At 42.6% G+C, this 17,673-nt stretch overlaps 1 protein-coding gene and 1 pseudogene across 1 annotated transcript in view; both read left to right on the forward strand.

Moving 5' to 3' along the window:
* Positions 1-17,673, forward strand: part of PITPNM3 (PITPNM family member 3) — a 498,866-nt gene that overhangs the window by 317,359 nt on the left and 163,834 nt on the right. The window contains exon 7 of the mRNA XM_066599616.1: positions 11,538-11,727. Coding sequence (XP_066455713.1) covers positions 11,538-11,727 — 190 coding nt within the window. The remainder of the gene's footprint in view (positions 1-11,537; positions 11,728-17,673) is intronic.
* Positions 615-8,059, forward strand: LOC136624966 (large ribosomal subunit protein eL8 pseudogene; annotated as a pseudogene).

Consider the following 17,673-nt stretch of genomic DNA (forward strand, 5'->3'; position numbering starts at 1 on the left):
CTTAAAGGTGGATTTTAGTACCCTGTTAGGCCCCCAGATCATCACACCAGCAGTAGGGGCAGTGTGCTGCTCCACAGCAAAGGCAAGATTGAGGCTTTTACCCCTAGGTCTCCCGACACAAACATGGCCGTTGTCCGTGCCCAAACCAAACCTAGATTTGTCGCTGAAGGCAACTTGGTTCCAACTTCTTTGTTCAGGATGCCACTGATAACAGAGGTGACAGTGGGTGTGTGACAAAGGCAGTATAAGTAATGGGCGCCGTGAGACCAACTGTCCTTCAGCCAATCAACTTGAAATGGTTCTGAGAGACTCAGAGGCCAGTAACAATGGCACTACCTGTCTCTGGATTTTGGACAATAAAAGAGTTATTGCTACTCATGCTTCTTGAATGATCAGACGACTCTCTCTACTGGTGGACTGTCAAGGACTTCCTGAGCCCGGTCACCTTGTTTGTGTAGTCTCACGCATCTACTGGTACCAACACTTTCTAATACTCTGCTTGGAAGGGCTCAGGTGGCGGCAATTCGTCATTACGACCATCCAGCTTCTTGTATTCCAATAATGCACCCCCTCTCAAACTCCTGTTAACTAGACAAAATCTTTTTGATTGCATCATGGAGGCGTCTAGTGGTCAACAAGCTCTACACAAGCAGAAAAAGGGCTTCACTACACACAAGTAACCTGTGTGAGCCTTTTAATAGACCAAGCGTGGAGTCACTTTTAAGACCTCAGATGTCAAGACCGTTTATCTAATCACGCCACAACTCTTATCATTTGCATATCTGCCTGAGATGTAACTGCATGCCACGTTTTACAGCAAAAGAATAAAGGCCCATTTACACAGAGCAATGATCATTTAAAAATCGCTAAAAAGCAATTGTTTCAGCGATAATCGTTGCGACTAAATGTGCGGCGATCGTGCACTTTTTGTGCACTGCTAGCTGATCGATAAATTCAGGCCGAACTAAAAATTGTCCTTCAGCCTTATCAGCAGTTCTCCACGGGGAGTGCTGATAGCATTGTTTACCGTTGGAGAACAAAGGAACTGAAAGCAGATAAGAGCCCACCAGCTATTAACTGCTTTCAGCTAAAGGCTTCATTTGCACACTAAATAACTAATAAGTAGCTGAGCAGCTACTTAATAGTTTATGCAAAATGATCACTCAAAGCTGTCACTCAAACTGTCGTTTGAGCGATCTTTGAGCGATCATCGCTCTATGTAAATGGGCCTTAACTTTTTCTAGGTGCTTGACATTTTTTTTAAAGACAGTGTATTATTATACTATGTATTTTAAGGCTACACTAAAGTGATTCAAAGAAACATAGAAACATAAATATATTGACCTAATAGGAATCACAAACTGAGGGTGCATTCAGACGAACGTATATCGGCTCGGTTTTCATGCCGAGCCGATATACGTTGTCCTCATGTGCAGGGGGGGAGGCTGGAAGAGCCCAGGAGCAGGAACTCAGCTCCCGCCCCCTCTCTGCCTCCTCTCCACCCCTCTGCACTATTTGCAATGAGAGGAGGCGGAACGGGGCGGGGCTAAATTCCGGGAATTAGCCCCGCCCCCGTTCCACCTCTCCCCATTGCAAATAGTGCAGAGGGGTGGAGAGGAGGCAGAGAGGGGGCGGGAGCTGAGTTTCTGCTCCTGGGCTCTTCCAGCCTCCCCCCCCCCTGCACATGAGGACAACGTATATCGGCTCGGCGTGAAAACCGAGCCGATATACGTTCGTGTGAACGCACCCTGAGGGTAACAAAATAACAATTGGTAAATCTGCGTTGCCCATAAATTTGCCAAGGAAGAAGATGCACTTATAGCTAAATATGCACAGTCGATTAAAAAATAAAATTTCTAAACTTGCCATATGTCACACTAAAGGTAATCAGTAATTCCATTTTATGCTTCACAAATTAACTGCATAGTCATACATATCTACAATCATTCTGTTTAAGAAATGCAAATAGATTTTTGAAGCATTAAGTTGCATTGTAAAAATGGTAATCTAGCTTTCTGAATATTCAGATATCTCCTTGCAAAATAAGTTTTATGTGGCATCTTGCTACAGTAAAGTCCCTTTATTATTTAACCTGCATGACCAGAAATCCAAGCAGTGAGTACTAGTGATGGTCTTTTAATTGTAGAGGAGGAGGAGTTAGACAATCATCCCATTAGGCCTCATGCAAAGCTAGTGTGCCAACACACAGGTCCCTAGATGTCCCTATTATGGACCAGCAGGCACTACATGTGCCACTTATTTGAGTATCTAATTAAGGGTGAAGTCACACGAACGTATATCGGCTCGGTTTTCACGCCGAGCCGATATACGTTGTCCTCGTGTGCAGGGGGGGAGGATGGAAGAGCCAAGTGCAGGAGCTCGCACCCCCCTCCCTGCCTCCTCGCCGCCCCTCTGCACTATTTGCAATGGGGAAAGGTGGGACGGGGCGGGGCTAATTCTCGGAACTTAGCCCCGCCCCCGCCCGCCTCTTCCCATTACAAATAGTGCAGAGGGGCAGAGAGGAGGCGGAGAGGGGGCCGGGAGCTCAGTTCCTGCTCCTGGCTCTTCCATCCTCCCCCCCCCCCTGCACACGAGGACAACGTATATCGGCTCGGCGTAAAAACCGAGCCGATATACGTTCGTGTGACTTCACCCTAATGCTGTTTTAGATGGAATATGCCATCATTTTTTTTCATAGATTCCAAATGAATCTGTGAGGAACAGCTTTAACATACCGTATATACTCAAGTATAAGTCGACCCGAGTATAAGCCAAGTCAATACGTTTTATCACAAAAAAACTGCTAAAACTTAGTGACTCGAGTATAAGCCTAGCTATACTCAAGTATATACTAGATAAAACAGAAAGCAATACTCACCTCTCAGCCAGCGTCTGTGTCCCCAGCACAGTGCTGTCCCAGGCACGATGCTCTACCCAACGATGCGGCAAGCTGCTTCAGGCTTCTCCCCGCTGTCATCTCCCTGGCTTGGTTTTGAATTCCCCCGCCATCAGCGCTGTGTAGCTAAGCGCTGTCATTGGATCGAGCGCCAGCCAATCACAGCCTGCGCTCGATAAACCAATCATCCATTCAGTGATGTAATTCACTGAATGGCTGTGAATTATCGAGCGTTGGCTGTGATTGGCCAGTGCTTGATGCAATCAAAGCGCTTCCTCACACAGCTCAAATTCAAAACCGAGCCAGGGAGATGACAGCGGGGAGAAGTCTGAAGCAGCTTGCCGCACTGCCGGGGAAACAGATGCCGGCTGAGAGGTGAGTATTGTGTTTTTTTTTGTTGTTTTTTCTTACCTCACACGAGTATAAGCCGAGAGGGCCTTTTTCAGCATATTTTTTTTGTGCTGAAAAACTTGGCTTATACTTTAGTATAAGCAGTATATGGTTATGTCACATGAAACTAGAATGTAAGTTAGAAGAACACTGCAGACATCATAGATGTGGGGTTACTGTTGGAGTAAATGCATTTCATCAGCATATTTGCAGATTGATAGGAAGAGGAGAAATGAAAAAGTAGTCTCATAGTACTATTTGTGCTTTTATTGAAGGAATTAAGGCATCCATAGAATGCAGAGAAGGTACAGAAGTAAATAAAAAAAATATCAATGTAGTCAATATAAAAAAATACAGATGTGTCCACCCTTAACTTTTAATGAATTTTGCTAAAAGGGTTTTCTGAGTTTTCCATGCCCATCCACCATGCCTAAAGGGAAAAGGCGGCTCCGGCCCCTGTTGTCATCAGGAAGACTGAAGTGAAGAAAGTGTTGAAGCTACTTTTCAAAAGAAGAAGGCACAAGAACTTTGCCATCAGACAGGACATCTCACACGCTTTGAAAAATGGCCACCCTACATCCAGCTCCAACACCAGAGGTCCATCTTGTACAAACATCTCAAGGCATCTCCTGCAACTCACCAGTTGTCTATGCCCTGGACCAGCAGATAGCAACACAGCTCTTCAAACTGGCCCCCTAATACGGACCAAGCAAGAGAAGAAGAAAGGTCTGCTGGCCCGAGCTGAGCAAAAAGCTGCTAGCAAAGGTGATGTCCCAACTGAGAGACCCCCCCAAGATCAGAGCAGATGTTAACACAGAAGGCCCAACTGTTTATCCTTGCTCATGATGTGGACCCTATTGAGCTTGTTATCTCCCTGCCTGCTCTGTGCTGGAAGATGAGCGTACCCTACTAAATTGTTAAGGGCAAGTTCAGACTGGGCCACCTTGTCCATAAGAAGACCTGCACCAGCATTGCCTTCACACAAGTAAATGCTGAGGATAAAGGAGCACTCACCAAACTGGTGGAGCCCATCAAGACCAATTACAACGACAGATAGGATGAGATCTGTCGTCACTGGTGAGGAGGAATCTTGGGCCCAAAGTCTGTGGCCAGAATTGCCAAGCTTGAAAAAGCAAAGGCCAAGGCACTGACCACGAAACCTAAATGTATTAGGGACTTAGTTTTGTACATAATAAACAAACTTGGAAAAAGGGGATATTTCAAGTTATTTATTTTATGTAGTTTTATGCGACCATGCCCAAAATTATATAAAAGAAATAAACTCCCTGTGGTGCCAGTGTGACGGCATCTGACAGGTGATGTCACCCAGCCAGAAGGCCTGGTTACATCCCATAAACCTGTCACATGGGCTATGTAGAAGACCTGAGGCAGGTTTACGGGATGTCCAATGACATCTCTGTTTGGCCTTCTATTGGCTGCATTGGCCACATGCGTATACAACTTGTGTGACCACTGCCGATGATGTAAACAGAACACCAGAGCAGTGGCAAGTGATAGAGGGGTAGCAGCGTGCAATGGGAGGTAAATATATTTTTTTTTTTTTTTTTTTTTTTTAAACTTGGGTTTGTCTCCCCACTGCCACAAATGATTTTTATTAGAAAACCCCTTTAAGGAATCCAATTTCTCACAAAATAAATTCCATATAATAATGCAACATGCTAGAAAAACCCTTAACAGGCCACCATTCAAATTACAATGATCAGTTGGCCACATATAGCATTATCCTGCATTTATCACCAGCATTCCTCTCTGTAGGCTGTATCTGAAGTTCTAATTTTTCTCTATGCTAGTCATTTTCCTTCCTTCTCTTCCTCCCTCCCTTCTGCTCTCTATAAACTTCAGTGAGCAGCATGAGTCATCCCTCTTCTACCCTTTCTGTGTTCCATCTTATTATTTCTGCTACCAGAGATGGATTTCACTTGAGAGCAAAAAAGGAAGGGAGACCCTTCGTGGCTGTTGCAAATTACACGAAAAAAGTGTGGTAGATGGCATACACAAAGTTGATGAGGCGTATTAGACACATGTTATTCCTAAGTTCCTAACCTATTACTTTTGAAAAGAAGCTATGGGCTTACTTACACTGACGAACTGTGTTATATCTGTAAAATCAAATGCGAAAATACATTGTGTAGCACATGGAAGCTGCCCATGTGTAGTCTGATATTCACGGTGCCCTTAACATCGTATTTACTTCTTCCATCCGTGAAAACAGGCAAGAACAGGGCTTCCTGCAATTTCTTTCACAAGAACTGATGGTCCATGTGACAAATGCCCGTGTGAATAGCCTATTTGACTGTTATGGATCTGTGTGTTGTCCGAATCCAGTCCATTGTCGACTCGAACAGCACACAGATGAGAATTATGCCTGTGTGATTTTTAGCCTAGAGAGTAGGGATGAGCGAACTTTTCAAAGGTTCAGATGGTTTGCCAAATTTGGGCAAAAAATTCAGTTCGGTCTGAATTAGTACTTCACCAATACCCATAAAACTGGTATATAGTACTGTCTAAGAGCCATAAAAACCAAGTATAGTCCTCTTATGTCACCTAGGAGTGTATCTAAGTACATTTGAGCTGTTTTATATGCAAAGTTAATGATGAAAAATAGGAAAATAAGAAAGAAAAAGAAAAGAAAAATAGCAGAAAAAAGAAGAATGAATATTTTTCTTTTTTCTTGTTTTTTTTCCCCATCTTCCTCCTTTTTATACTTTATTCTCACCTGAGGTCCTGGTCATATACAGCTTACCATATGTTTGTCACATCCTCCATTCCAAATATATGACTTTATGTCTGGGATGGTTGTGTTAGTATGACTGACCCAAAAGAGGATTTCGCTTCACCGAACATTACTAGAAAGTCATGAAATGTGCCAAAATATTGGTGTAAGTGTAGGTTAACTTATGAGCGGGTATAAAGAAAGAAAAAGTCTAACGTATTGTGTTATTTATCTGTTACGTTTGTGTGGGCAAATAGGCACTGAGCCCACATGAACGTGACCCAAAAACACAGGTTAGGACCAAGGGACCAAAAACCAATAGAAACTTGACGTGATGACAGTAACACCAACTGGACAGCGAATTGCATACCGTGGACTGGACTCACGGACAGCAATAACCTAAGACAAACAGAAAACACACTCGCCAAACATCCCTGCATGCTAAAGCAGATGGAATAGCTGAAATAGCTGACATATAAATACGAGGGATTAGTTTGAGAATTGGCCAAGACACTTTAGCCGCGAGCCCAGTGATCAAGGATCCTCGTGACCTGCGGTCCCTACTCTAACGAGACACATGATCCAGCAGGAAAGGACACAGTTCATACAGCAAGCTGCAACACCAAGGTAACAGGACACAAGTCCTACAGCAAGCTGCACACAAAGGTAACAGAACACAAGCTACACAGCAAGCTGCAACACAAAGGTAACGGGACAAGTCACACAGCAAGCTGCAACACAAAGGTAACAGAACATAAGCCACACTGGGGACTGGCTAGCAAGAGCAAACCACCCCCAGCCAGCTAAACTATCCCTCACCTGTGAAGGTGTGCTCCTGGAACCCTGTAGAACAACAGACTCTAGCAGCACAACCTGACATTATCATTTTGGTAAATTATGGCAAATTGTGCTTTTTGTCTTGCACATTGATGCATCTTTCAACAGTATTAATACATTTGCACTTGGGGTTTTGGTTGCACATCCAAGTGAAGGCTCAGTTCAAATAGTGTCTATTTAAAGATAATTAGAAGTAATTTGCTCGCCACCGTAGCTAGGACAAAGCTTGGCAGTCAGTCTAAAAATCAATAGCATATGTGCAATCAGTTTCATAGTGTCTCCCTGAAATCTCCCAGATATGATTATTTACGTTTATCGTTAATCATTAGTAAATTCTTGTAAATCAGAACTTGTCTCATAAGTATAGACTATATGTCAAATTCAGATGTAATGTTACTGCTACAGAAGTTTTTACCATCCTAAAAAGTTATGGCACTGAACATGAATACCAAGAACGATGTGCCTGGTTAGCTTTCACAGTGAAGAAATGGCCACACATGTACAGTTAGTTACTCTTTACACTTGTATACATATATAGCCACATATATAGTGCTATATCATGCGATAAAATACAGAATGGCAATGACTGACCTGGTGGATATGCTTATACCATTGCATATAGGGTTTCTATCCAGGGGCAAAAGTAATCTTGTTTACCCAGGATGAAGTGTGTAACCATCACCAGAGGCGTAACATGAAGCTCCTGGGCCCCAATGCAAAACCTGCAACAGGGCCCCCAACTATAATGCTTTATACATAGTATTGGGCTCCCTATATGGAGAAGAGAGGCCTAATGGGCCCCCTAAGGCTCCTAAGCCTGGGTGCAACTGCATCCCCTATAGTTACGCCCCTGACCATCACAATATGCACCACTGGGCAGAGCACACAAGCACATCACCAAAGTTGTTTTACTGTAAATGTCTGTTGTGGAATTCGGGATGAGCAGCTGTTTGGTTCTTTTTTCATTAACGGCACCTTGAATAGTGACCGATATCTAATCATTCTAAATATGACATTGGACAAATGACTTAATGACTTGCCATTGGCTCAATGTCAACAGGTTTGGTACCAGCAGAATGGCACTCGACCTCATCCCCATTGGCTCGCAGCTCGATTTGGAACTCTCTGGATTGGACAATATGCCCTGTTCCTTGGCCACCAATTTGCCCCCACTTGACCCCTCTAGATTGCAGAGGGGTTGAAAGGGAGACCTCTAGTGGCAGCCACTTCAACCGTGATTTACATTGGTAAAACAACAACATTTTTAATAGAAGTATATTACACAATTGATGAGGCACACACAGGCTATCAGATGAGCATAAGTTGTCTGAAAAGTTAGTGTCCCTTTAAATATGTTACTATATTGGCTATGGTTAACAATATAAAACAACAAGGTACTAGAATGATATATACCCTCTGTCTCTGCAGTTGTGATGATGTATGGAAAAAACCTAGACACATTAGATAAAGAGAGTAAAACATGAGGGTTGTTTGAACTTCAGTGTTGGTGTTTCATCTAAAGAATGGGAAATGAAATGAAGGAGGCTTAGAAGATGATGAATTGTCAGAAGTAGAAGAGATGCTGAATAATACAAATGCAGGGGGATAGGTGTAGGCCAATGATGTATAGGAACAGTTGTGCAAACAATAGCAAAATATACATTTATTTTACATTAAAGCTGATCTTTTTCTTTATTGTGAACCAATTGCTTTATATGTGGTGATAGGAAAAAGTTAAGGGCAAACAAATCAGATGCAGAAAATATTTGTCACATCCTCCTTTCCAAATATATGACTTTATTTTGGGGATGGTTGTGTTAGTATGAACAGCACTAGAAGAGGGGCACATTCTCATTTTTGCCCTGTGCCCCACTTGCCTCTATGACTGCCCCTGTGTCGGATGCCTTCATTTAATGAATGTTTGTCACGCTTGACCTACTCTAGTGCTGCTCACAGAAGTCTGGTTTTCTACAATATATTTGTGTATTAAAGACTGATTAACCCTTTCTAATCCAATTTGTATCCTGGTTTTCCTAGGGGGCTTACTCTTTTTCTGCCGTTATACAACGGCGCTATCTGCTGGATAAAGCCAGTACTGCATTAGGTGACACGTTGGATAGGCTCCAACAGCGGAGGGCAGGCGATATACAGTAAGAGAACCCCGACGGACGTCTTCCAACATCGGAGCTGTACAGCCTTAAGTCATAATGTCTTCAGAGGTCAGACAGTGGATTGGAAAGGGTTAATTGTGTGAGGCCTCATGTCCATGGGCATGCACAAATTCCAAGTGCAGAATCCTGCAGCCGATTCCACCCGTGTCCGCAGCCATGCACATTTTCTCAACTGTCCGGATGTGGTGCAGGTCTTCTGCGTCCCGGACGGATCTTCTTTTATTCTGCACTGCGGAATGAGCAGGCGCGCCGGCCGACGTGCCGTATGCAAGCGCAGTGCTTTTAAAAAAAAAATCACAGCATGCTCCATTTTACCGTGGATCTGGCTCTATTCAACTCTATGGAAGCTTAGGTTCCGCAGTGCATCCACAAATATATTTAAATACATTTGCAGATCTGCCCTCCAGCCCCTCTTCCTCTCTTGGCTAGAGAGGAATCACAATGACAACCCCCTCTGGCCTCGCACTCTCTCACCCTGCTCTCGGGGGAAGCCCTCTCTCCAAATATGGAGAGATCTCTAGGAGATCCCCTGTAGCTCCATCCCCCTCTCTCCTTGCTATGGGGGATTCCTTCAGCCCCTCAGGAATGCAAGGCTGTTTCCATGTGAAAACGCCTCGCATCCAGGGTTTTCAGAAGGATTGCGAGGATGATATTGGGTCATGATTCATGACCCGATATCGCTCTCACCAGTGTGCAGGAGCCCTTGCTGCTGTAATTATCTCACAACTGATTGCCTATATACATTTCTATAAACACCAAGTAAGGGCAGATATTCAACAAGTAAAAAATATTGAAAGATGTTACATATAGGAAGATATTTTTGTGACTTATATTCAGTAAATTTGGTAACTGTATATCTGGTAATTTTGGTAACTTTTAGAAAGATTTTTGACTATTTCAAGACTTTTACATTTGAAAATGATGGCTCACAGTCTGGTTTAATAATAACATATAGCCTTAAGCTGACTATACTCTTTAAATAATTCTCCCAACTCCTCCATATATATGAATGTTCAGTTTGGCCAAGCGCTCATGTGTGCACCCCACAGTACTTTTACACAGGCCGATAGTCGCCCAATTAATTGCTCAAATGAGCACTTATGGGCCACTTCCATCCCGTGTAAACTCAGGACCCGACAGGGCAAGTGAATGAGAATCGCTCACATGTTGGAGTTGCTTGGATTTTAGCTTACCTAAAGTCAAAGTGACTATTAGCCCATATGAACAGGCAGTTCAACTACCTGTTTACTCTGAATGTCTGAGAAAGATCTCAGTCCATTTGCAGACACCTCTTATGTGTAGGAAGAACAAAAGGGTTTGGTATTGAAATTCAGCATACTCAATCCTTCTTCCCCCAACATAGTCTGCCAGGGAGAGTTGAGTACAATAGTCAGCCAGTCCCGGTGGATTCAGACTAATCTTACCTAATGTGTATGGGGTTTTTTAGGTTTTGTACAAGTTTCTAGATTAATATATGTTAACATGTTTCTGATCATCCTTTCTGAAATATTTCTTTGATCAGGATAAAATGTCATACTTTCCCACAGGCCTCAAAGAGGTGGGACCTATGCAAAGTAGGTATTTTTAGGAGGGTGTCCGGCATTAATGGAATTGGGGATAGGACTTTAAAATGGCCCGTTACAGTGGTTCAGATTTTAGAACATATGATGTTTTCTTGTAGAAACTGCATTGGCTGAATCTAATAATCTTTTAGATTTGGTCAAATGGTTGGCTGAACAACTAGGGGACACATATCATAGGTGTATAGATATTCTGCAACATACTGTAGGAGAAAAAAGAGATGGTTTTCATAAGACTTTCCTCCAAAAACCGCGCTACCCTTGTCCAATGTTGTATTGCAGCTCATTCCCATTTACTTACAGAGGGCTCAGACATATTTCCAGACTGAGCCCATGAACAAGAGTGGTGATGTTTCTGGAAGGTGGACGGAAGGAGACTTTCTTTTTTCTTTTTACTCACAACCCCTTTAAGAAACTTGTCAATACGTCTTTGGACAAATGACCGTTGGGTAAGCAGGAAAAGTTTGAAGGTTTTAATACAGAAAAATTCTGGCCATATTGACATCATAATTCTCATAATTTTTTTAACCCCTGGCTATCTTTATATTCTAAGATTTAAGGGATTATTTTACCAAAAACATTTATCGTCTCTCTACAGAATGGGGATCTGACTGCTGAAACTCCACTGAGCACAAGAATGGTGCACCCCGAGTCCCTCTAGTGCTTGTCTATCTCCATAGGCAGTAAGTGCAGTGGTGGCCACGCATGCGCATCTATGCTCCATTTACTAGGTAAACTTGAGGTGCATCGTTCTCACGATCCCTGGGTCTCAGTGTTCAAACCCCCAGAAATGATTGCGCCTATGAAAAAGGTCATATAAATGTTTTGGGTAAAAAGCATAGATAGCTGCAGATTTATTATGTACGACATTCTCTTGACTTTTCTTGACTAATACGACTAAATGGCAATATTATATTTTGTCTCTCCAGTCTTAACCCTTACAGCTACGATGAGAACTGCTTGAACATTAGTGAAGATCACATCCCACTAGCTGCCTTGCCGCTGCTGGCCATTTCTTCCCCTCAATATCAAGATGCAGTTGCCATGGTGATCAACAGAGCAAACCAAGTTTACAATGAATTCCTTAAGTCTCCAGATGGAGCTGGCTTTAATGGACAGGTATTATTGCTGCATGTTGGATTTATCTGAATATCTGTGTTACATATTAATATTCTACTGCTTGAAAAATATAAAAATATCGGGACAGATAGGATATACATTTATGCCACATATTGCAGGTCTATATAGTACTTACACTCCATAAAAATAATGGTATAATAAATAATGTATACATGTATTGTACCTTTATTATTATCTATATAGTACTGCATTATTTTACTTGTTATTCTTCTTTCTCCTGCTGAACTTTAACCTCTTAAGGGCACTTTATACTTATTTTATTTTTCCACTGATATAGCCGTGATGACCTGATGACTTTATTTTATGAGTCGGTATGATTACAACAATACCAAATTTATTTATTTCTTTTGTTGTACTACTTTAGAAAGAATATAATATCTTTAAAAAATTTCTGTCAATAACTTCGGACAGCCGTAACTTTTTATTTTTCCACCCATGCAGCTGTGGGAAGTCTTGTTTTTGAGAAATGACCAATGGTTGCTGTGTGTGGGCAGACTCTCACGGACTCCTAATCTAACGCTCTCCTAGAAGCTTCCTAGACTCACTTGCATCCACCTTGCAAACACATTTATAACACAAGGTCGCATGAAGCACAACATTTCTCAGACATAACCCAGACATTAACCCATTCAGTGTTACAAAGGTGCAATACAGATCAAATGCATACAACACAAAAGACGCTGACAACACTATTGCACAAGACAAACACATTCAAACTTATGGAGGGGCCCCACTAACTCTGGTCCACTACATAAGTTTCTCCATATTTCCTCTTATCTTTTGCACCATAAGTAGCACAAGGATCTTTTTGTTTTCACGGAGTGATCCCTACTACATTGTCTATTACCGAGGCCCGACGGACCCCGCATCCTTTCCTATGCTGCTTTCCTGGCTCGTACCATCTCAGCGGGATAATCTATAAGGATATCTAGTTACTAAGTTGGACCATAGGTGTGGAGTCCTGTCATTGAACAGGGTCCATACCAGGTGAGTCCATTTGCATATTGGATACTTATTTTGCACATTCATTGATAAGACCACGTATATATTATTATCATTACTATATTATCATTATTTATGTATTCCCTCTTTGGAGCACCAACACAATATTATATATACTCCCTTTTTTGTGTGTTGGATAGTGCTTTTGATATTTTACGTGGGATTTACGGGTGTTTATTTGCCCTGTGTGAACATTGCCTTTTGTATGTGCTGGGCGTGCTGCGTAAAAGCTCAGCACGGACATAACAGTTAATTTCTCTATTACTTTATCATTTACCTATGGTTCAACTATTTTACATTTGTTTCTTAAGATCTGCAGATCTGACCCAGGGCTGGTGTTAGCCACTGGCAAAGCTTGGCTGATTCTGGGGCCATTGTACTTGTTTTAAGGCATGTCTCGATCATTTGCTGTCTAAAACTCCATATGTGGCTTAACGTTTTAAAGATTGTTTTCTGGTCCCCTGACAACATGAGTAACTATGACTCCCTTGTTTGGCTGTTTATGGAATTCTGATGTCATCACATTGCCTTTGCATGGTGATATTGTCTTTTAATATACCTGGTGTATTTTCACATGTGTAACAATCATTAAAATGACAAGTTCAGCTGTGCTATGAGTAGGCGTGGATTTGCTCGAAAATTTCTGACACCTACATCTATTCTAGCTTAAACCACATCTCCTTTGAAGGCCGTGAGCACGGTCCAAAGTTGATGTGTAATTAGAAAAGTTCTAAATGTTATGGCTAAAATGTCATCATTTGCAATATTTTGGCAGCACAATTTACAACAAAACCTGGAATCCACTACTTAACCACTTCACGAAAGAATGTAAATTTACGTGGTACGGGGTGTATGGAGCAAGCTTGGGAGCTGAGTTCACTTCATACTTGGTGGCTATCAGCTGTTAATCAGCTAAGTAAAGTTTAATAAAACTTTTTTAAACAGTAAAAAAAACTTATTATAATGTGAAAAGTTTAAAACCTCCCCTTTTACATTTTTTCCCATAAAATATTTGAAGGAGTATTTTTTTTTGTTTGTTAAAACCCTATTCCCCATGTAGTAAAATAACTAACCAGCATATACTCACCTCTTCTCTCTATCTGCGGTCCTCCTCTTCGGTTATTTGTTTACAGCTGCAGTCCTGCCTGTTTATGGAATGTCACAGGCTGCTGTAAATGTGACATCCAAGATTTAGAGTGGCGGCACCAGGGCTGTACAGTATCTAGATTTCATTTTGCCCTAGACACTTTTAGTTCTTTTGCACTCTATTGGTAAATCAGGTTAAAACTGCTGCCCATACACAAGACCTTTTGGCTAAACACTTGTTAAGATGACAGCCATTGCTCCTGACTATCGCATGCACACTCTCTGCATGAAATGTTGTTGCTGAGAAGGAAATATGCTATTGCTAGGCAATTGGCATAGCTTATCTCCCCCACAGTAACAACCAAAATTACTATAGATATATGGTACGTGAACCAGGCTTACTAAATAGGTACAATACCAAAACCAAGCATGCTACATAGATGTGGTGCCAAAACCATGCTTACCTACAAACACACATTAACAGAGCCAAGCTGGAGTTCACTAGAAAAGTGGACAGAAGCTAGTGGAAGGTCTGATGGCCATGGAGTCCCAGGTACCCCTTCTCCTTTATCAGAATTTGACTGTAGCTATTGGCCCCAAATCCCCCTTGGCCTTAATGCTCTTTTAGACACAACGAGAATCGCTCAAAAATCACTCAAAGCCATCTTTTGAGCGATTCTCGTTCTGTCTAAATGCAGGAACATCGTACAGTTTTCGTTCACGAGTCGTTGATTGCTGAATTCTAGCTTGCTAGAATTGAGCGATCAGCTGTTATAAGTGGAGCAGGCTGTTATCAGCCGGCTGTGCTGATAAGATTCTCTCTGCCTGTGTCCTGCTGTGAATTCACAGTGGGGACACTGGCAGTCAGAGAGGAGAAGAATACATCTGTTTGCTTATGCAATACAGCTGTATTGTTCTATTAGAGGCCGAGGCTGTGTCCCGCTCTGGCTGAATAGTCTATAGTAGCTACTTAGCTATTATAAAGTATGCAAAGATGATCGCTCAAAACTGTCACTCAAACTATTGTTTCAGCAACTTTTGAGCGATCATCTGTCAGTGTAAATGGGGCTTTAGTCCCACGAACAGCAGAGAACCCGCAGAGCCACCCGCCACAACACCTCTTCCCCCCCCCCCCCCCTCTCCCAGTCTAGCAGAAGGCAGGGGTCTGGGAAGATGGCGTTAAATGCATTTTTACAAAATTTCAGGGCTGCCCCACAGCAGCTAGATGTCCTATGCACTGACCATCCAGTGCCTAGAGGTAAATACGGCTCTGGCTGGTGCAGAAGAGAGGAGAGTATATGCCCCTTAGTTATTTTACTACATTAAGAACAGGGTTTTAACGAAAAGAAAAACCTACTTGGACAAATCTTTTAAAGAATTTAAAAAAAAACACATATTTGGTATAAAAGTGTTCATAAAAATCCAGACTTCTAAAATATCACAATATTTATCCTGCACGGTGAACACTATAAAGAAAAAGGTTCAGAATGCCTAAACTGCAGGGACATTTTTATTATACAAGTTTGCAAAAGATGATCAAAAATGCACTCCAAAATTGTACTAATAAAAACTACAGCTGACCACACAAAAAACAAGCCCCCACACAGCCGGATCAATGAAAAAATAAAAAAGTTATTGGTCTCAGTATATGAGGATGGAAAGTAATTTTTAATAATAAAAAAAAAAAGTTTACCGTATATACCGGCGTATAAGGCGACGGGGCGTATAAGACGACCCCCCAACTTTCACCTTATACGCCGGGAATACAGCGGAGCAAAAAAAAAATCATTACTCACCTCCCCCGGCGTTCTGCGGCGCTGCTGCAGGATGTCGCTCCCTCCTGGTCCCCGGCAGAGCATTGCTTTTTGGACGCAGGGCTTGAAATCCCCGCCTCCAGAAAACACACGTGCCTTCAGCCAATCACAGCCAATGACAATGATGTCATTGAATGGCTGTGATTGGTTGACGGTGTGTGTTAGCTAATCACCGTATTAGCTTTCTGGAGGCGGGGATTTCAAGCCCTGTATCCAGAAAGCAATGCTCTGCCGGGGACCAGGATGGAGCGATAGCCTGCAGCTCCGCAAAACGCCGGTGGAGGTGAGTAATGATTTTTTTTTTGACACTTTCTTTTTTTTGTATTACTGGCGTATAAGACGACCCCCGACTTCAGAGCAGATTTTTCGGGGTTCAAAAGTCGTCTTCTACGCCAGTATATACGGTATTTTTTAACAGTAGTAAAGCACATAAAACCTATATAAATTTGATATCATTGTAATCGTACTGACACACAGGACAAATAAAATCACAGAAAGCAGCCATATTCTTATCAATGTACTTATACAAAAAGGCATGTAGAAGCACCACATCCCTTAACATGCAGATAGCCTGACTGCTAAATGGAGGAGCATTGCACAGGTGCGAGGTGCTGGTGAACAACCACTCAGACACCTACCTTATAATAAGGGGTGTGGCTGCTTAGTACTCTACTTGCATATAGATAAAGCATAAAAAGGGTGTCAGACAACATAATAGGTCTAGTGCTGCATGCAGGCTTACAACCTATTAGTCCAGCAGGCTGCCCTACACCTTATAGGTGAACCACATCGGCACTCTGCCCTCCCCCAGTGTTTAAAGCCGTACCACTTGTTACTGATACATACAAATAAGCAATAGAGATGAGCGAGCGTACTCGGAAAAGCACTACTCGCTCGAGTAATTTGCTTTATCCGAGTATCGCTGTGCTCGTCCCGAAAGATTCGGGTGCCGGCACAGAGCGGGGAGCTGCAGGGGAGAGCGGGGAGGAACGGAGGGGAGATCTTTCTCTCCCTCTCTCCCGCCCGCTCTCCCCTGCTCCCCGCTGCGACTCACCTGTCAGCCGCAGCGGCACCCGAATCTTCAGGGACGAGCACAGCGATACTCGGATAAAGCAAATTACTCGAGCAAGTAGTGCTTTTCCGAGTACGCTCGCTCATCTCTAATAAGTAACAATAAATACAAGGTATTAGGTAATATTTTGGCCAAAATTTGCAAGCCCACAACCCAACATCAAGGGTCCTCATTCTCTTGTGAGTCCCTACACTAATATCAACTTAAAATCACTGAAAAAGGGAATACATAGGAAAAAAAAACAAAGAAAACGGCCATATACAATACTTACCAATGTACTGATGCAAGAGGGCAGATAGATAGTCTATGGACATTTTCCGTGATGTTTCACACAGAACAAAGTCCAAATGTTACTTTTACTGCACTGCGAGTGCCATAAAAACTAAACCCCCCAAAAATGTTGCAATTGCATTTCATTTTGCATTTCATCCCACCTAAACGTTTGTAAGTTTTTCAGTACGTCAAATTGAACATTAAATAGTACAATTAAAAATATAACTTGACCCACAAAAAACAAGCAGTCATACAGCTACATCAAAGGAAAACGAAAAATATTATAGCTCTTAGAAGGCAGGGACGAAAAAATGAAAGAGGATGAAAAAAATCTGATTAACCCCTTCCCGCTCCAGGACCTACATTTACGTCCTGGAGCGTTGGGGTATTATGCAGAGAGGTCGCGGGGCCAGCTGTTTAGTACAGCTGACACCCGCGGGCAATAGCCCTTTAAATGCTATTAACCCTTTAAATGCCGCTGTCAATTCTGGCAGAGGTATTTAAAGCCCCCGAATGCTGTTTGGGGCTCCCGCACGGCCCCCCCGCAGTGAGGTCGGGGGAGCTGTGCAGGTGTCATGGCTGCCGGGGGCCTTCTGAAATGCCCATGGGTTGCCTTGAGAGACTGCCTATCAAGCCATCCCCATTGGGTGGCTTGATAGGCTGCCTGTCAGAATGCAG

Source organism: Eleutherodactylus coqui, chromosome 4 (assembly GCF_035609145.1).
Source record: "Eleutherodactylus coqui strain aEleCoq1 chromosome 4, aEleCoq1.hap1, whole genome shotgun sequence".
Taxonomy (NCBI): Eukaryota; Metazoa; Chordata; class Amphibia; order Anura; family Eleutherodactylidae; genus Eleutherodactylus; species Eleutherodactylus coqui.